We start from the raw sequence: 21,546 nt of genomic DNA, 5'->3' as shown, positions 1-21,546 counted from the left end.
CCCGCCCCCTCGCAACGCGCATGCGCCGCCGGGGGCGCCCACCCTGGCGCTGCTGCCTGCGGGGGGAGGGGAATTCACGGAAGCTGCGGCAAGGCTGGGTGTTGGGGGCGTTGCTCCCGGGGAGCGTGGTGGAGAGCTGCGGCAGGGCTGCCCAGAGAAGCGGGGGAGTCCCCGTCCTTGGAGGTGTTGAAGACATTTAAAAAAAAAAAAAAAGGCTTGGGTGGGATGATGCAGTTGAAGCAGAGGTTGGACCGGATGTGACCCCCCTGAGGTCCCTTCCCACCCTCCTCCAAGAAGTGAAGGGGTGCGGGCAGCTTCAAAAAATGGCCCATGGGGTGACTGTGATCTTGCAAGAGGTTGAGAGGTCTTCTGTCACTTCTGTCTGTGCTGCTTGCCCACCTCTGGTTGCAGAAGGGGGAAGGGAGCAGAGGGACGGGTTTCAGCCCTGCTCCAATTCCCCACTAAAGCTGCTTGGGGAACCCCTAGACAGGGGGTTTTGTACCAGGACCCATTTGTAAACACCCATGGCCAGTGTCCCCCGCTCCCAACCAGCTGGCCCACGTGTGTGGGGCAGGGGACTGCCAGCCTGCAAGGGAAAAGCCAAAGTTTCCCTATGTTTTTCTCCTTTAAAAGCTCAATGAGCCATTTCTAAAGTTTTTTCATGACCCTTTCATACATTCGTGTGACCAACTTTTGGGTTGCGACCCTCAGGTTGAGAAACACTGCACTAGAAGGAGCTCCCTCTCCTTCCTTCCTTCTCTCCTGCTCTGAGCAGGGATGGGCTGAGAGCGGGGCCATTGCTGGGGAAAGCTGACTGCAAGTGGCAGCTAACAGCTGGATTCCCCTCCCTGCTGGAACCAGCTGTGAACATCTGTTTGTTTCCAGGGATGATTGCAACCCTCAACCCTTCAGGCAAAGCATTTTTAGTTACAGCAGGGACCTGTACTTCTGTCTGCAACCATGTTTTTTCAAGCACTGACTGTAGAGCCGTTTGGCTCTTTTTGTAGCTGGAGAATCACTTTTATCATGTGATAATTACTTTGCAGGAGGGGTGGGATTAGTTGGCTAATCGCAGGATAAATGTAATTCTATGATTAGCCAGTTAATGGTATAGCAGGGGCCTAGGTGTTTTAAGTAAAACCTTTGAGTTATAGAGCCAGGATAGTGGCTGAGGACATCAGATTGCATTCAAATTTACGAAAGGGCAATCATCTAGCTCTCAAGGTTACAAAAAAAGCTCCTCCACAAGGCGTGATTAGCCTCTGACCTGTGGGCCAAATCCAGCTCATGGGAGCCAAGGGATCTAGCCCACTGGGCTCAGCACATGTCTAAGGAATCTGGTGGAAGGGGGAGTGGTGGAAATTAACCCTACTACCCCTCCACCACTGCTAAATTTTCAAGCACAGTGGAGCCAGGACAGGCTACTGTTGCATGGGCAATGGGGGTTGGGCCTGGCCCAAGCTGTAGCAGTTTCCCCTCAGTAGCCCGGGTCCTGGGAGCTGCATGCGAGCCCTGCATGATAGAGGTGGGCCAGTCTGGCTCTGCCCCTTGCTGCCACATGCAGCTCCTGGAACTGGTGGGAGCCAGGCACTGCTGGCAGGGGCTGTGCACTATGGGGGAGGGCATGGGAGGGTCCCTACACCACCCTGTCACACCCCACATACTGCCCACCCAAGCTCTGTGCTTCCAGCGTCCCATTGAGCGCAAACCCTGAGCTCTGGGCTCCCACCAGCTCCATGGTCCGCCCAGCTGCAGCTTCCCTACCTGCTGCCCGGAGCAAGCGCTGCAGCAGGGAGACAAGGAGGAGCCCACTGGAGGCCAGGGAAGCTGAGCAGGTCCTGGGGCAGCTGCAGCAGTGGTCCCACCCAGAAGTGTGCTTGCTGGCTGGGGCTCTCCTGCACGTGAGGGTGGGAGCAAAGCATGCAGGCTGGGTGGGGTACAATTCATTGGTAAGTGCCTGTGGGCCACGTATTTTGCCTGCTCCTGTTCTAGCTACATGGCCAGATCCAGCCCACCAGCCAGATACCACTATCCTAAACCATACAAGGTTAATAAGACAAGTCAAATCATGCTATTTTTAAAAATTATCTCTATGTTCTTGGGAGTTCTGACATGGTTTTTAGCGCTTGGAGTTGGTAATACTAACATTTACAGCACACACTTGAAAAAGCACCTCCCTCCACCTACCTGCCAGAGAGAAGGCAACTTGGGATTCTCTGCTGTTCATGCTACAGTTGATGACAATCGCTAGCACCTAAGGCAGTTTCCTGCAGCTGTTAACAGAAGCCACATGCACCTCTATATTTCTTTTTTATCCCCCAACCTGAAGGTTTAAGTTTTACTTCCACTTCTAGACCTTCTCTAGGCCATTTTGCTGGATTCAGCTACTTGAGGTATACAGATAGAGGCCAGCCTATTTCTAATCACTACAGAATAGGTGCGTAGCATATACCTTAAAAGACTTTGCAGATAACTGGCAGTTAGTAGTGTGAACATCCGTGGGAGGAATCACAAAGATCATAACTCAGAAGAGAAACCCATAGAAGGCTGCATCTACAGTGTTTGCCAGTGTAGTTATATTAAGAAGCCATCCTCGTGGAGACAGCCACAGTTCCTTTGCTTAGGCAACTTATTTAGTTTGGGAAACTGGCAAAAGCTACATTGGCAAGGCCTTTGATAAGTTGCTATTCTGCAGGTGTAAAGCAGGCCCAAACCGTTCCCATTTCCCAGAGGGAAAACAAACTAGTACCATACCTAAAAACTACTTGCCTCTCTTCCCAGGGGAGTGAGCAAACCTAGGTTAAGTTATTGAAATAGCAGCTGTAGAGTAACATGAGAGTAGTCCAGCAAAAAAACCCAAAATATAATTTAAAACATAAGAAAAGATTTTTTTATTTTTTGTTACTCAGAAAATAATTAAATTTTTAGAGATTTCTTTCTACCGAAGAAGTATTTGCTGAACCTGCTCCTAGAATCAAGCAAAGTGGAGAAAAGAACATAGGCGGACAGTCCCACAAGCACTCCTAAGATTCAGCTCTTCTTGTCTGAATGCATTAGACCAAGTTGATCATAACATTTGGGGCTGGAAAGGGAATCTGCCTCAAAAGGCAAGGATTTAGGGACATTTTTTTTTTTTTTATACTAGACAATTTAGCAAGACTTGTATATCACGTATGCAACATCACTATTTCCTGCATGCTCAGGAATTACCCATTACTAAGCCTCAGGTCTTTGCGTTCTGTGTTTTCCCAAGCCTCATCTACAGCAGCAAACTTATCCGTCACCGACAATGGATTTCAGCAAAAGGTGCTAAACATAATTTAGCTGTGAGGACAGACTAACACTTTAGCCTGTTTCTGAAATGGTCCTGAAGATGGTTTATCTTTAACTATACTTGCAGTTAAATCACATTTAGCACCAGTTCCGCCACAGTTGTTGCCCATCGTCATTCACTTTTATCATTCATCCCAGTGTCAGAAGCAATTTAATCTTCACTGCAAAATACAAGGAGAGCAGAGAAACCTGACTAGAATAGAAAATCATTGATACAACCAAGAGTAAAAGTTTTTCAACTTGTGTAGTGTTTATACTTTTATATCATAATATAAAGAAGATGCAGTATTGCGGTTATATCCCACTTGTCTTTCTGGAACAATGCATAAATTACATGGGCTTGTAGGCAAATAGAAGCTTTATTAAAATGAGCAGAAGCTTGTGAAATGGGTTTCCCATCATCTTAAAATTATTTGAACTGCAAGTATGTTCATGAATTTCCCTTCTAAGAAGGGAGAAGATACACGACAATAACATGATGCAAAGGGAAATGATATGAACATATCTAAAAACCCCACCCAAAACTGTTACCTTCAAAAATCAAATCCAATGGGGAATTTCCATAGGTCTGGTTCCAGGAGATGATTTACCATATTATAGAAGAGTCACCTGAAACCAATCACTCTGGCTCTGGTGCTGCTTGCAGACTGTGTTTGCAGTCTGGTCCCAAGTTACATGTGGCTGCCAGCAACAAAACTACTCAGGCTTTTATCCTTCTCTCAGTGTAAGAGAGGTTTATAAAAAGATACTAGCAGCATGAATAAATAACAAGATGAGATTGAAAGAACACTGCCATCTGCCAGTTCACAGCATGAAGACCAATTCATAAAGACTGGACCATACAGTCACTTTATTGGAAACTCCGATTCACTTACATTTGGTTTATTTTACCAATGCACATTCCTTTAAGAAAAGGTTGCATAAAGGAAATGTAAGAAACTGAAAAAATATCAACATTATCCCACCTTCTACAATACCAGTTCACATGCCCAAAGAGGCACACACCGTATTTTCCAAATATGTAACTAAACTATATTCACAAATAAGTTATGCAGTGTGTCAAACTCTAGAGAAAGAAAAGTAAATTCCACCGTTGCCTTTGGAGAGCTTTTCAGCAGCAAATCTAATGAAGATTTTAACAACTTACTGTATGTATCTTACTACTTTTAACTGCACTGCATTCTTGTGAAATGTCGAGAATATGCTGGTGAACATACATTACTCATTACAAACCTCACAAACATTCCTTAAGAAGCTTTAAAAAAAAAAAAAATCTGCAAATTACAAATAATGTGCTATTTGAAATACTCCATCCATTTAATAACATTAAAATAAGTCTGATATTTAAACTGTAAGACTTGTCACACGGACTGTGAGATACAGGCACTTAGAATGTTTCAAGGAATTATGCCTCAGTCCTGTGACTTTGATGCAGCATATAAGAGACGCCAAGAATTAATCGTCTCTTAATTTTGGAATATGAGCTCAATCCAATTCCCATTATAATCATTTGGAAGAATCACACCGATTTAATTGGGGGTTAGGGGTTTAAGTCAGAGGATCCAATCCTGCAAATCCTTTGCTACTCTCACTGAAAGCAGTGGGAAGCTGTAATAGCTTGGGTACCCCAACTGCCTTCTAGATACAATTTATGATTTGTTTAAATTGATTTTATGAACTCTGTATATATCTCTAACTCTTACCATGCTGTAAGTGAACCATGGGCTGACAAGACCTCTCACGTATTGCATGCACCTAGAACATTGCTACGGACTATACAATGGGAATTGTTAACATCTAATGGCTGGGGTCTGACAGGGCAATGTGCGCTAAGAGAGAATGCCGTACCTGAAGCAATCCAGCTATTCCAGGTGGTTGGCAGAAAGGGCAGTTTTGGAGAAAAATCTCCAGAAAAGGAAAAAGAAACCAAGTGTCACTGCAAGTGTGATGTTTAGAGATCTCAAAGTCTGAGAAGCTGAAGATGGACTCTGGAGAACCAAAGGAATAACAGACTTTTTAACTACCAGGTCAGCTGGAAAGGAAGAAGGACTCCAAGAGGGGAATCAGTGGATCTTGAGGAGAAATGCATGAAGAAAGACCAACAGAGAGGACTTGAAATTCTGAAATGACACGGACCCAAATCCCAGAAAACTCAGCAGCGGTAAGGAAACCAAGGCAAAATATATACATACACACAACATTTGGTGTTTCTCTTAGAGCTGCATGTGTGTCATTAAAGTGAGTGCTTTAGAAATCCTTAACAAAGTCTGTGCCTGGCTTCTTCAACTCTAGCTCAGAGTGCCTGCAAGAATGAAACTCTGGGAGCATGTGTACTACAGCTCCTAGGAAGTCAGAGGACTCTGCCCCTGGGGACAGTGCAGTTGCACTGTGGAGCACCGCTTCCACGAAAGCAGTCTGCTGGAGAGTCTCTTGAGCAAATGTGCCAGAAGCCAGAGACATGATGGAATGTACTAAGACTCGGCAGAGCCTAAAAAGAGTTCAGTGGGACCCACAGCAGATCCAAGCCCAGCAACCCTGGGAGTGTCCAGTAGGTGTAGCTTGTTTCCTGCTACAACAGAGGCCCATACAGGAAAAGTCTGTGGGACTGACCAAAGGTCCAGAGCAAGGAATGATGAAAGTAAAAGACTTAAAATTTGAAAAGTAATATTTACCAAACATGAAGAGTAAAAATATTAGGGAAAGGCTTATAACAAATATTTCAAATAGCCCTCCTGGAATGGTAGCTTAAAAAGCAGGCCACTGACTTGAAAGATGGTTTTAAGAAACCAGAAGGCATGTAATACAGCATGGACTACTAAAATTCTTAATCGCTTATTCAGGAATGCAAGTACAATTAAACAGTTTTTGACCATTTACTTTCAAAGCCACTTAGGAATACAACTTGAATAGACAAACATGATGCAGTTAAAACACACTATTCAAACTGAGTCCACGGTACCCTATAAAGTTAATTTATCCCTTTTACCAACACCAGAGACATATTTGCCCCTGGATACTCCAAACATGGACACAAAATCCTTGTACATTAATACGAGAACAAAATGATTGAGGCTTAAACAATTAACCTGGCATTTCCTTGTTTGTCAATCTCCACAACTGAAAGTTCTTTCAGTATTTTTACCCTTGAATCAGTGGCTTTCATATTCATCTTGTTCATCTGTGCAACACTCAATGCTGCTCTGCAAGACAAAAGCAGGAAAGTATTATAATAGAACATTGGAATGAAGTAATTAAACTACCATGTAATAGAGCTGTTAAGATTTTGGGAGCATAACTGTCCGAACTTTGTATCCCCTGACAGCCACTGAAACGTGTGAACATGTCAGAGCATAATCACTACCCCTTTTCTACTACAACAAAGTGTAGAGAAGGGGAGTAGAAAGGTGAAGACTCTTTCGTACCAGTCAGCCTTCAGAGAGTGATCTAAGCAGCATCTAAAGCATCTGTGTTAACTTCAACCAAGTTAAAAAAAAATCATCTACTCTGACACAAAAACAAAATGCATTAAAAACCAAAAAAAGCAAACACCCATCTTAACCATGTTAATATTGTCTTAGGGTATCTCCTGCACTTCCAGGATGTCGAGTTCAGGCAAGCTGCATGCTAAAACAACCTGAACTCCCTGAAGCCAGGTAAGAGTAACTGCTCTAAGGCAGATCCGCTTTAAGCACCTGTTTGCTGGAATAAAAACTACACCTTCACTAAAAGTGATTTTCAAGCACAGCTATACCAGCAAATTTTTTCTTGTACACCTCTGACCTCAGGCATCCATGGTGTAAAACTAAGTTAAAACAATATATTTCTGCCTAGTCTGAGGTTTTAATCTTGCAAAAAATAACAACCCCAAAAAACAAAAGGTGATTTGATCACTGCAAAAAAAGATGCATGTCTTCCCCCCCACCCAAAGGCTTGTCATCTTGGGCTATTTATTTTTACCTTACCAGAAAGCAACAGGAATCTGGATCAGTTTCTGAAGCTAATGCACTGCTACATCATGACTCTGAAAAGGTTAACACTGTTGTTCTGTACTTTAAAAAAAATAGACTACTTTAAACTATAATTTTTCAGTCATGCCAAGTAATAATTAAAGGTTAAAGGCTTAACAGCAATTAAATGGACTCACGTACTGCTGCAATTCTTACCTGTTCTTATGTACAACAAAGTGGTTATACAGTTCCCTGTAAAAGCTATTCAGGTCTGCTAATTTAACAGTACTTCTAATACTCCTTGGTATAGCCATAAGCATTTCTTCAGTCAGTGGTTTGAACTGTGATTCTAGCAATTGGAAAATAAAAATATCTTAGTACATGCAGATAATGTTACAGTATACTCAGCTACTGCAAACTTCATTTAAATAAAAGTTATCTCCATTGTGCTCAAAAAATAAAGGTAAAAAATGAGTGAAAGACAAATATCCCGATGTACCAACTCTGACAGCTAAGTGAAGATATGTAGTCAGCATGTTGCTGAGCAGTCATCCTTGCAAAAGTGACATTTATTTATAGACATTCCTATTTCATCACTGAGTATTTGAAACATCAGATATACACGAGTGAAACATAAAGAGACTGTACATCATTTTCCTTTTTTTTTTTCTTCTTACCCCAGCCACACAATTAAGCTGAAAATAGCCTCAAATGTATCAACCTCAACCCGTCCAATTCAATTCAGTGTACACACAGCAAGATGTAATTCTTGTCACATAAGATGTCACATTCAGAATGTTATGCCTAGTAAATCATCAGGTAATATCTTTGATGATAAACCAGGTAGGTGGGAAAATAAAATGAAAAAAAAAAAAATGTATTAAAAAGAAAAAAAAGGCAACAAAGTACATCCCTTTACTTGGCAAGTTCCCCATGGTCTTCAATGTTAGAGCCCAAGGCACTTTCACCAGTCACCCCACCCTCCTTATACCACTGCTGCAAGACTTCCTCCTCACATCCCCACCCCTCTTTCAGACAACTGTAATACCCCTAGAGTGCTGTACATTATGCTGAGCCTAGGAACAAATAGATGTACATGGAAACCTAACATGGATCTGCTGATTTTGCTCTGACAAGAGGCTATTAAGATATCACTGGGATAATCTCTCTTTTAAACAACCACTTCTGGATTAAGCAACAGTTTTTCCCATGTACATAAAAAAAAAAAAAAAAAAAGAAGTATTGATATGACAATAGAACTGGATCCAGTCCAGACAACAATAAAGCACAAATCCCAGTGAAGTAAACAGAAGTCATCCTTCAAACTGAATTTATACCCCAGTCTCTTACATTTTAAGTTTTAACCCTTTAATCAATATAAAAACTACTAACTAGCATTCATAGCCATTTTTTTTTTTTAACGCCAATAAATTGTTTACCATGGGTACTACATTCGATAGATATTTCATTCCAAAATGATATGCCTCCTTTTCTCCCTGAAAAAAAATCACCCTAATTTAGTGGGTGATTTCAAATCACACCCATTTCTCAACTGATGGCTTCTGCAAGGCCTGATGTTATAAGAGAATAAAGCATTTTTATCCAGTTATCCCTGGTCCTGGACAATAACTTAAATCTGTAGGATATATACACATATTAAGTCCCACATTTAGGAGAGCAGCCTTGAGAGTAGTCTAACATTTTTGTGTATTTCACTGCAGCCACATAAACATAGTTTTAATTACATTTAAAAAGTTGCCTCTGTAGGTGCGAACCTTAAGTTTCATTATGCACAGAACTCACAACAACAACAACAACAACAACTCTTAATAAAAAAAAATACAGGCTCAGAAAAGGAAGGTTATTTCTGTGAAGAACTTGAATGGATTTTTCAAAACTTACCTTCATTGGGGTTAGAAACTGTTGACACTGCACAAGTAGGCTATAAATAAAGAGAATGCACTGTGAAGATTTGTATGTATTATATTGCAGTTTTTAAGCCGTAACTGTTTTTACACATGACCGTACTGCTCTATTAATACGCGAGTGAGTTTTACCAATTAAGTCTTAAAGAACCTGACTCTGCAGACACTGATGTCAATGACAAGTCTAAGTAATAAGCAAAAACACTTCCTAGGCAGACATGACATTAACTGGTAATTAGAATATTGGTTCCAAAACTGTCCATTTTTCATAGGGCCTTTTGATGCAAGGCTTCAAATTAAATAATAATACAGAAGGAGAAGAGAGAAACTACAAGGAACAGGCAGGAGAGAAGATATTTGCAAACAAAGAACTGAAGAGGCAGAAAGTGGCAGAAGACAGTCATACAAACAATTGGTGATGATGGGACAACGGAGGGGTAGTTATTGAATAGACAGTGGGGAGTGTGAAGTGAAACAAAGACGGACAAGGCCTGTAAGATACCGGAAACTTATTAGTTTACATTAGAAACAAAAGTATTAAATAATTTGCAAAGCTTTGTTCTTTCACATTGTAGAGTCTTTGACTTGATAGCAGTCCTGACAGAGAAAAAGAGTTTCTGCCTAATAATGATAGTCCTATTTAGCTTCATACTATGCTGTATCAGAACTATAATAGGGTTAAATTTTTCTTATTCGTTTTCAATTGACAGTTATATCGTTACAGGACATGAAATACATTTTCTACTCTGACACCATTTGGCTGCAGTAATTATGTTCTTCAGCTTGGCCCCAAAACCCTTACTCCCAGTTCCTACTTAATGTCCTGATGGAGTGCTCATAACTGCATCAATCTGGGTCCTTCCATCTTACAAATTGATGCAATCTAAAGCAGTAGGATTTGTCTTTCTTTTTGTACTTTTTTGAAATATAAAAAAAATATATAGGAAACAAATGCAAACATTTCTTTAAAAGAATGGTCATGGGTAAAAATCTCCATTCAAAAACAAAATCTCCTTGACAGAGCATTTAATTAAATAATCAATGTAGTACACATATGGTTAAACTGAAAAAAATAAATTAGAAACTATGGGCACACCGTAAAAACCGTTAGTCATTAACAGTCCTCGTTCACACAAACAGTCCCTCTGACTTCAGTTGAACAATTGAGGATTATGGGGCTTGCAAAATTAAGCCATATGTCAGCATTACCTCTTCCACTGGTGAATCTGTTTCTTTAACAATTTGGCACGTTAACTGTTGTGCTGAACTCTGTTCTTCTTCAGACAAAGGTAAAAGCTACAAAAAGGGAGAGGATTTTGTTATTTTCAACTCTTGGGAAGAAGGGCTGTATTTCAGTAGAAATACAGTTACCATTTTCATGTTACAGCTAGTTACACTTTCTACCTGACAGCGTCCTTCAAGAAAGCACATGAAAAGTCAGTTAAAAATGGGACAGTTTTGTGCAACAAGCCATCTGTTTCCAACAACTTATACAAAGATGAGACCTGTATCACTTCAGGTTGATGCCAGCAGAGTTCCAGCAGCATAACCTTGGAGTAATTCAGTGGTGAACTGGGGAATATGCTCAACCCTGCCAATCCATATAAAGGTAGGTAGATGCACAGACTTGAGTGGTGCTGCTCACCCTCATAAGCGTTTTTAGGACTGAGTCCAATATATTAACAGGGTCTATCAGAAACAGGAAAAAAAGCTTCAGATCTCTGAAGCATTTTTCTGCTTAAGAAAATCTAACTTCCCAATCCTGCAAAGTGATGATGTGTATACAGTGATTTCAGTTAAAACTACTCACACACATATATACATAGAGTTTTATGTATGCATGTCTAGGTTTGGATCCAAATTAGAAAGACTAAAATTATTACCTCGAGAGGTGTGTGTTGTTGTAGTGCCTGCACCATCTTCATAGTGTTTTCTAGGGCAGCACGGATACAATTCATGGACTCTCTTTGCTCTCTGGAAATTTTGTCCAGCTGCACACACAACATTTTGTAATGTGACTTTACCACTGAGAGTTCCTCTAAGAGAGTCACTGGATTTTCCTATATCAAGGTGAAAAGCATATTTAAGCTACCAAGACACTGCAAAGAAGATTAATGGCTATATTCTTGACTAAACAGCAATTAGACATTCCCAAAGCATATGGCAACAAGGACTGTTAAAGAGTAATTGAAAATGACCCTTTATAATGATGAAAGCGGTTAGGAAATCTTAGCTATAAGCATCAGTACACTGGTCACACGTAAAATGTTTTATAAGCTTTTCCTCCATCTCCCAGTCCATTTAATAACTAGTCTTCGAGAAATGCTATAAATAAAATAATACTACCTCCTTGGTACCACAGGAGATACAGCTGGATGAAGAGAATGCATTTTGTTGCTTTATTGCCTTATGAGATATTTTCTGAATTAGAATACATTGATTTCACAAGGGGTGGTTTATATATCTGAACATATGGGTGTGGGTGAGGGCAGATTTACAGAATGTGTTAAATGCTGACAGTTTATTTTGTTTCCCTCCCTTCCTGTCTTCTTTCCCCCATAAGCCCCGAGTCTAGTCATCATTTGTTGGCAGATTTATTGTAGGTGTCATGGCAAAGGTGTGTTTGAGGGAGGTGGTGAAGTTGATAGTGCCTCTTAAGTATTAACTTAATGACACTCCAGTTCATCTCTCAAAACACAAATGTAGCATTCCATTACACCAGCATGATGTGATTTTTATTAAATCTACATTAGATTCGCTGTCTTGGTATGCTGCGAGAAATATTTTAGAATATAAAATCAAAAGACCAAGCAGAGTTTTAATCCGAGACAGAATTACCTATGAATAGTGAATTAATGCAAGATGCAACAGAATGCATTCACTTCGTCTGGAAATAATACCTCTGCTGCCGGATCCTCAGGAAGGTTTTTCATTATTTCGAACTCCAGCTTGTGTTGAATGTAATCCAGGTCAGATTCTGCCTTCTGGAACTAAAACGTCAAAGATCAATCACCACGTATTAAGGAACAAAAAAACCTAGACAAAATGTGGCCATTTGTCTTTTCTCTGTTCCAAAGAGCAGAAGTCAGGATGTTTCAGTGTTAAAGGCTGACCCACTCCTCCAATTTAGTCCAGTTATTGACACTGCCTTGGGGGCTGAAACAAAGATAGAGGGGCAAACTTACAACACCTTAGCATTTGCATAGTACCTAGAGTGAAGACGCCTTAAGTGCAGATGCAAGCTTGTCAAGAAATGAAAAGTGGTGGCCAGGAAAGGTCCTTGAAACCTGATAGAAGATGACAGCTGGCAGCATTTTCATGCATTATTGGGCAACTGAAGCAGACATACCCATTCTCTGCTCTTCCCAATGCAAGTGTAGGTCTGGATCTGTCCACTGGCTTACCAAACCAGTGTACATATGAAACAAGTGACCACACACCCCAGGTATCTACCAATGCCCACCTCACTCCCTTTGTCAAACCCTTACCACCCAACTATTCTGTCCCTTACCTGTGTCTTCATGACTTCTACACATTGCCTCGTTTTGCATGAAAACATCGCTATCTATTAGTATACCAAATATCCTCCAATTCAGATCACTCAAGATAAAGTTCTTCTGTTCAGCCTTTGAGTTATAAACCAGGGTGGGAAATTATATCAGGGAAAGAGGGGAAAAAAAAAACAAACACTTTTTTTAAAGATAGCCTTTGCTTGATTCACTGGTGCAGGAGATAGGTCTCCATCAATTTCTCAACTTTTTCAGCTTAATTTCTGTTCTTTCAAAACATTAAAACCTTAGTGACAATACTGTACTACTCACAGCTATTCCCCCATTAGAGCGTATCAACAAGGTTCCATGACATGGTTATATCAACAGAGATTTTACTTTTAATTATGTTAAAAATGTGTCCTCCTGGTTGATTATAACACTCACAACACATTTGATTATTTCCCAGTAAATCAGACTGACAAGTGGATAATCAAATTGATGACATCACCAGTACACTTCACTCACATTTCTATTCTTGGGATAAATAAGCCAGTAGGGAATAGGATAATTGCCTTGTAAAATAGTGTAATGATTGGATTATTGCTTAATTAACTTTCATCTGTCATTTTAATGTCTATTAGGGACTTCTGGCTTAAAGAAAGGCAGCATGCCCAGTTCATAAAACCAACATTATGAATTTCTTCATTTAATTGTTTTGGGATTTCATTTGAGAGAGGGACTTTTAGGAAAGCAAGCTAAATGCTTACAAAACTCATTTGCTTCATTGTGACAGTCACAGTATGAGCTGCCATCTAACTCTGTAGCAAAAATTACAATTGAAATTAAGTTCAAGGTAGGGTTATAGGTGTTTGGAATACCCCTGAAAACACTGTGATGGACTACTAGGCTGCATCCACACATGGCATGGATGTTTGGTTCCCCACAGACAATTAGCAGTGACACACCTCGTCCAACTTCCATCAACCTTAATAGGGTCTGAGTTAGACCTGTATTTAGGTGCCTAATTCTCCTTGAAACAGCTGCAATTTTCTTTCTTTCTTCTGATTTACACCACCTTGGTCGATGTAATTACAAATTCATCTCCCTGGACTGGTACCCATCATGAGAACCACTTTCCTTTTGAGGCATCTGCCTTCACAGAGCCCTCCAATTAGTCTGTCCACGTTGCTATCTATATTTAGATGCATCGCCATTCACATTCCAGGAAGGCCTCCACAGAGCTCTAAGTGCCATCAATCTCAAACATTCCTTCCTATAAAACCTAATCAACAGCTTTGCTATTAGATATTTTCCAACCACCCAGCAACAGAAAGTATGGGAGTTCCTCAAAACACTCTCAACAACCAGCGGAAAAAGTTTTTCATGATTGCATCTCTTTTACAATAAGCTTGCCAAAATAGGAGGGAACAATCAACGATCAACTAGAACATTCCAAGCCCAAAAAATATAAACCAAAAAGATTTATTCCTAATAATGTTCAAATTTATTTATATTGCTTAAGAGGCCCTCAGTACTCCAGAAGAGAAACTAAATTGAAAAAAAAAACCTCATCAGGATAGAGTTAATGATCTCAGTGAATCTCGTAAGCTCACAACCTCCTCAAAATATACAGTTTACAAATTTCAACATAAAAAAACTGCCATGCAGTGTTCAAAAGCTGGACATGACTGACAATTAGACTTTTGACAAATCTAATAAGAAAAATTGCTAGTTTATGTGAATGAAAGACTATTAAAAAAAATTAACAGTGCATGAACCTACCAAATATTTCAAAGTACTAATGGAGAAAAAAAAAGATTTTTTTTTTTTAAAAAGAAGAAAAATGCTAATTGCCTTGAATAGCGTCAATTAATTTTAAATATATAAATATATACACACACAGACCTAAGCCAGCAGATCTGAAGCTTTCTAAAGTCAAGGAACCCTTTCATATAATTTCTTCTGCAGCAAAACCCCTATCCCATCCTAAAGACAGAAGCAGAGCCAGGCAACCTGGCCCTGTAGTAGTGATGCACTCACTGCCTTCCCCCAGTCTCCATGGGGAACCCCTGATGGCCCATCACAGAACCCCAGTTCCAGGGAAACAGTTTGAAAACCACTGGTCTTGGCCAAAACGCACAATAATAACAACCCTAATACTTAGGTTTTGTTTCCACAATAAATAGTAAAGTTCTGATCAACTGCAGGTGACCACTGATTGTTTAAACAGCGTAAATTACATTGCATTCTTAGCTTAAATCCTGGAGTGCTGGTTAAACAGGACAGATGTTTAAAAGTTGAATCTAAAAGACGTTCACCACCTATAAAAATCAAGACAGGCGCTTGTTCAATTTATTACTCCGATAACTTACCGTTAGTTTGTTATTAAACTGTTTCCAAGGTAGAATGCAACAAATCTCATTTAGTATTAAAATGCAAAAGGGAACTACTTCTTATACATTTTTTGTTTAAAAACGTCCATGAACAATTAAAACAAGCGTTTTGGCATTTCTATCCTCCTTCACTGACACGAGTTTATATTTCTGTATAGTGACAGACCTGTAAAACAGTCTGTTTTCGGTCTCCTCTTTCAGTAATCACTGATTGTGGACCGCTGATGACTCGTGGCTTTCCTTGCTCCTTTTTAACATCAAGGTCGTTTATACTATATTACCTTTTCAAATGAAATGGGTCATAAAATCAGCACATTTTCCAAGTATCTATGAAGCGCAGCTTGTAAGAATATTCTAATATTTAGGCAAGTAGAACTTGAAGCTCACAAATTCATAGCAAACCATTAAATTATAGCAGCAGCGTGCAGTTAAAGTAAAATATGAATCTACTGCTTATCTGTCATATAACTAATACTTTAAGATTTAGCATTAATGAATATTAATACAATTCAATATTGCAGCGTATTTTGTACAAATATACCCGATACAAATGAAAGAACCTTTTATAAAAACTTAACAGTTTAAAAAAAAATAATCCACCTTGTTTTATTTTAGAAATATGAAAGAAATGTCTGTTTCAGCACACTTATATGCAATTTTATTTTTAATTCCTACTTGTATCTAAAAAAAAATTGCTGCAGTAAATTCACCATTTTCTCCTGCTAAGAATAGTAAAATTAGACAATTTAATGTCATCATCATCATGAAGTTATAGATGAGGACTGTTTGTACATTAAAATGTTTTGAAAAGAAAATGTAAGTCTATGAAAAACAAGGTTTTACTGACTCACGGGCTTTGAAGAAACTGTCAGAAGCCATTCACAAGATTCAAGGCATTGCTGTGAACTCTGCTTTCAGATGCTTTGACAATACTATTGCACTGCTAGCTGTAAAGTACAGTAGTGCAATAAAGTCAGAGCATTTGTTAGCAGCAAGAATCCCGAACACGTAAATCAACACCATCTAAATATGCATTAGGTGAAATCACTCTGTGTCAGGTACTGACTGGCATTTCATGGTTTGTCGCCATTTGACTAGTGTTAAATATGTCCCACTCGAGATGTGAAGGAATTCCGATATTTTAACATGCTATGATTATTCAAGTACACTGCAATTATACTGACCAAGAAAAAAAAAAAAATTAAAACCACTAAAAATCTTTCGGGAACTGAAACTGCAACTATTCTGCTGCTGCTTTTGCCCAACATCGGGATTTCCAAAGTTATTTATTTCAGATTTCCTAGGCAGCAGAGCAAGATAACAGAATACTGTCAGCCAGATATTTCCCCTTGATAAAAATCTAAAAGACACCAAGTGTGAAAACCAGATGAATGAAACATCCTTCTGTAAAGTTATCACCTTTCATATTGCTTCCCAGGCTGAACACACACAAGTATTCTGATCTGCAACTTGTGAATCCATGACAGAAGTCTAGTAACGCAGACAGTATCGCTGGCCAATGCCCTTTTAACATTGCACTGCTTTTTGTGCACGATCACTAGTAGTACAACATAAAAAGGGCACTGGACAGACACTATGCATCAAGAATAGACACTATGCATCAAGAATAAAAGGGGCAAAAACATAGATCCCCGTGATAAGAATGCAGAGAAAGAAATGGATCAAGATTGCTCTGTAACAAGCACTCCACATTTGTGGAGTGTCAACTTACACATTTATTGTAATGACATTTTACATTTTGTGGACACGCATTTGATAAGTAACGGCAATTCTGTTCATCGCAGTAAGGCTGCATGTTGGAACGCACTCTGAGTCCAAAGATTGATGATGATCTCTACTATAAAACAGCCAATCATTTATTTGTCAGAACATAGCACTATATATCATGTCCTCAGTAGGAGCCTGAGCCAAGGTCTGAAGTCAATGCAACATGCTCCCGGACTCCGATGAGTGCTGGATCAGGGAATGTGCTCAGATGCTCATCTCCTTCTGCAATTCAGTATCTCTTTCCTTGCATTTGTGTCCTTAAAAATGTTAGGTATGAGCTCTTTATGCATAATTAATATTTCCATATTGTGTGGATATTATAAGACTCCTACTTCTCTTCATGTTACTGTACTTTGATCATTTGTCTTTCAGATACATACAGATTTGCTTCCGAGTCAACCCTGACTATTCAGTATTATCATTCATATTGTTCTTTTTAAGTTTCCTGCAAAACAATAACAGTTTCTCCTAGGTTCCACTACAGACTAACTGATTCTTTTTTTATAAAGATGCATGCCAAAACCTCTGGGGAAGTAAGATGTATTATTTTTTCACACTTCTATGAAGAGAGTTGTCTTCACAAAAATGCAGGAAGAGCAAACAAACAACGAGCAGAAGCAAAAACAAGCGACACAAAGCTATAATAACCATGACATAGTTGCCAAGACACAAATTCCCATGAATTTAAAGACGAGAGAATCAAATAACTATACTTTGAAAAAATAGCTAGATAGGTGTGTAAGAAGTTTTCCGATGATTATTATTGAAAACCTGGCATCTTCTACTAATATAAAAGTACAACTCGAGACTCAAAATGGCTCTGCCATGTGTCAGGTGGATAGGCTGTCTGTTCAGACTCTTAGTCTACAACCAATCCTTCAAAACTCATTACAAAGATCTCTTTGGTCTACTTGGAAATTAGACCTTAAGATGTTGGTTCAGATCCTGCCTCCGATACAAGTGAATGGAAGAAGTCCTACAGCCTTCAACGAAACCAGTGTGTCGACTTTTACACTATCTTCTTACTTATTTTTGTTACAATTATGTTTGCATTCAGAAGGAAGACAATTGTGAATTACCAGAATCTTTGAAGTGTGACACCCTGAAATGTGGGTATAATGTGACACAGAACTTGACAACTAGTCCTTAATAATTCTACCAGGTTTGCAGGGGTTGAAAGGGAAAAGAAAAGAAAAAAATCTTTAATAGGAAAAGGAAACAGGATTCAAAACAAGTTTTGGAAGAGAGAGGTAGATCTCAAAACATACTGATTGTGTGGCTAACAACTTCCAGTTCTACATTTACAAAACAGAATTTTAGAGGTTTGACAAAAAAAAATGGAATAGATCATTGAAGCCAATATGGTATCGTTTTATCATTCCAACTCAGTGATGCTCAACTAGGGTGTCGTGAGACACGTTTAAGGGTACTGCAAGATGCCACACAATGTTAACACTGCTAAGTTTGAAACATGATCACAGGATAAACCCAAACTGTTCATACAGGCATTGATTTTTCTAAGTTACTTGCAACAGAAAATCTTATCTTTTTTTCTGTAGGCCAAAAAAAAAAAAAAAGTGAAAACTAAGAGCTGGCATTTTCCAAGGGGTACTTTGAGTCTATCCAGGGGTACCTTACATCTAAACAGGGTAAAACCAATGTTTTAAGCTCAATTTGAGTGGATGACCTCAAGCTAGTAGCTACTGAAGAACAGGACACTACAGAAATTAATGTCTGATTTACCATATACTGTATATGGCCTAGGAGTTCAAAAAAAAGAAAAACAAAATCAACCCCACCCTCCAAAGTGCCATGTTTGAGAATACAAAATGAATCTTTCACACATGCTATGAAATTCAGAGTTAGGTAGTACACAAGTTTAATGCAATGCCTTTTCAACTCTGGGGCACTAGAATCAGATACCCTTTTTGTCTACATACATTATAAAATATTAATATTTATGTTATAATGCAAATCATATCACAAAACCATGATATCATCTCCCGTGCTTACTCAGAAGAGTCTTGGTACGGGAATAGTGTGGTAATATAGGTCACTCAATGAGATGACAGAGACATATTAGCAGAACAAGCTAATACTTTAGAGGGCATTCAGCCAAACGCTGTTTATTTTCAGACAACACACGCTTACTTGCTTGTTGCTGCTGATGTGTTAAAGGATGTATTACACTGCGAGTGGAAGTTGAGCAATGCTGTGAATGGAGAAGGTGGTTTAGTAACTGAATGTAGAGGAATGAAGTCAAATATAAGGGTCTAAAACAATGATCTGCAACCTTTTAGACTTGAGGCACCCCTTGGAAAATGCCAGCTCCCAATCTTCACTTCTTTTTTTGACTACAGAAAAATAATAAAGCAATTCTTCTGTTGCCATGTGCTCAAAAAAGACCACAACAGATCAAATAGGAATCCACAGTGTTAAAAATATTCTGAAAATCTCTGGGTTCATCTTGTGACTTGTGTTTGCACACCTAACCATGTTAACATTGCACGGTAGTCTTGATAATATCTCAAGGTACCCCAGAGTGCCATGGGACTGTGGTTGAGAATCACTGGTCTAGGAAGTCCTTAAATTCGGTGCTAATAAAAGCACTGACTAGAGTCAGGGATAATGTAGACATACATGTTGCTTCCTACAATGGTCTGGTCCACAGCCCTCCTTGTTCTGAGTTTCTCTTGAGTAGCTTTCTTACTTATTTTATGATGTGTATAAATAGATACCAGCAAAACACTACACTCATTCTTACCACCTGATTTAAGTTTCAGTTCCAGGTAGCAGGTATTAAAAGCCAACACCATGCTCCTGCAATACCTAGCTTTCTGGACGGGATAATTTACTTATTCTTTGCAGGGCCATTACTGATACCAAAAGAAGCAATGCTGTCGGGACAAATAAACGATAGGCAAAAATACCTCAAAGTTCTTTGACAAGCATCAGAAGAAATCACCGTGAGATCTTAAAGAGCCATCTGTCAGTATGTGCAAATCTCAGACAAAAGCCTATAAAATGGATATTTATGGTACCATTTAGAAATGAAATGGAAATATCCATTATAAATTGAATATGGGTTAGATATGGATATCCTCTTTCCTGCCTAGGGTAGGGGTCAGACTCAATGACCTACCGAGGTCCCTTCCGACCCTAAAAATCTGTGAATACACAGATCATTCCCAAAGATCTCTGGGCACATTCACAATATTAACCAAGCAAAATTATAAACAAATGCATGCCCATTATGATCCAAACAGCTACTAAATTACATTAGTATCAAGTCTCCAGAAAGCAACTGAAGCCCAGATCTTGACTCGGGTCCAGAGGGCTGTCACAACGGGGCTCAGATATGGAAGGAAAGGAAGAGATTCCCAGATCCTATCTGCACTGTGGAAGCTACCGCTATCAAACTACCATTGTGTAACATGATCGGGGGGCAGGAAGCAAGGTGACAATCCTTCAATCCAGCCCAAGGGAACAGCACGAGGTGGTGTTAACACAGAGTGAAGAGTCCAGTGGGATATATGGACCGGAACGGCTGAAACAACCTTCTTTCTTTCCTTACCAGGATAGGGAGACAGTAACCCCATCCAACCAGGCTGCTCAGGTTCTCTCCAAGCTGGAAAGGGCTGTAGGAAGCTCTCCAGCACATCCCCACCCCAGAATTGGGGGGATGACCCCAGCAACAGGGGACAGACGGCCGCCATCCCACAACCTGCACCCCGCATCCTTCCTGCCCCACGCCAAGGAGAGGCGAGCTGGGGCCAAAAGGAGGAAGGCTGGTCCGGAGGAGCTGGTGCTTCACCCACCTGGGGCAAGGGGAGACGGGACTAACCCAGGCACAGGCTCCCCAGCCCAGAGACGGGAAGAGGAAGGGCCACCCCATGCCCTATCCCGGGGCAGGAGCCCAGGCTGGGCCAGGCCCACCGCTCACCCCCCCAGGGCAGGAGGGAATGGGCAGCTCCAGGTCCATGCCCTGCCCCCCAAGGAAAAAGGAATGCACCTGCCCACACCACCTCTGCTCCTCCCCCCAGTACAGCTGAATGGAAAATGGACCAGTCCAGGTGAGACCGAGCCCCAAGAAAATGAATTTGTCCAGGTGAGTTCTACTCCACCTCGGGGGGAGAGGAAAATGGACCAGTCCGAGTGAAATCGGCGCCACCCCCTTCTCCAGCAGGAAAATGGACCGGCCCAAGCGGGTTCAGTTTCAACCCCCACCCGCGCTGGGGGTCTGAATGGAGCGGGCCCACCCTGCCCCTCCCCCCCGGGGTGAAGGCAAATGGACCGGCCAGAACACATCTGTCTGGCCCGGCCCAATCGAGAAGCGCGGAGCCGGGCTGGCCCACGCGGGCGGGGGAGCCGCGTCCCTCCCGCTTCTTCCCTCAGCGCCCAGATGGGAGTGGGTCTGCACGGCCCATCGCCCACTCACCCTCAGCGCGGGCCCCAGCACCCCCTCAGGCTCGCGGCCTCCCCCCCGCGGCCCGGCCCCCGCCCCCCGCGCTCACCATGGTCTCCAGCTTGTTAACCGCCGTCTCCATGTTGAATAGTTGACATTCCTCAGGCGGCGGCTGAGGGAAACCCACCCCCCTCGCTACAGGGCGGCAGAGCCAGGGCTCCCTATTGGGCAGCTGTCACTCATCGCTCCCTTCTGATTGGCCTT

The 21,546-nt window shown here is 40.8% G+C and overlaps 1 protein-coding gene across 3 annotated transcripts; it reads right to left on the bottom strand.

Annotated features, from left to right (window-relative positions):
- Window positions 1-4,159: 4,159 nt before the first annotated feature.
- SKA2 (spindle and kinetochore associated complex subunit 2) lies at window positions 4,160-21,493 on the bottom strand. Of its 3 annotated transcripts, none has more exons than XM_019545700.1 (7): window positions 21,392-21,493; window positions 12,106-12,195; window positions 11,089-11,265; window positions 10,415-10,501; window positions 9,183-9,222; window positions 7,497-7,629; window positions 4,160-6,533 (listed from the first exon to the last, which is right to left on the bottom strand). In XM_019545700.1, the coding sequence occupies exons 1-7, from the start codon at window positions 21,422-21,424 to the stop codon at window positions 6,407-6,409; spliced, it is 687 nt and encodes a 228-aa protein (XP_019401245.1). In that variant the 5' UTR covers window positions 21,425-21,493; the 3' UTR covers window positions 4,160-6,406. The 3 variants fall into 3 exon arrangements, with proteins under 3 accessions (XP_019401245.1, XP_019401246.1, XP_019401248.1); XM_019545701.1 differs by lacking the exon at window positions 21,392-21,493 and adding an exon at window positions 15,937-15,960; XM_019545703.1 differs by lacking the exons at window positions 4,160-6,533; window positions 9,183-9,222 and having other exon boundaries at window positions 7,508-7,629.
- Window positions 21,494-21,546: the final 53 nt, after the last annotated feature.

This window comes from Crocodylus porosus, unplaced genomic scaffold (genome assembly GCF_001723895.1).
Source record: "Crocodylus porosus isolate Cpor-Errol unplaced genomic scaffold, CroPor_comp1, whole genome shotgun sequence".
Taxonomy (NCBI): domain Eukaryota; kingdom Metazoa; phylum Chordata; order Crocodylia; family Crocodylidae; genus Crocodylus; species Crocodylus porosus.
The sequence above is the reverse complement of the archived record's forward strand: the minus strand, read 5'-3'. Positions and strand labels throughout refer to the sequence as shown.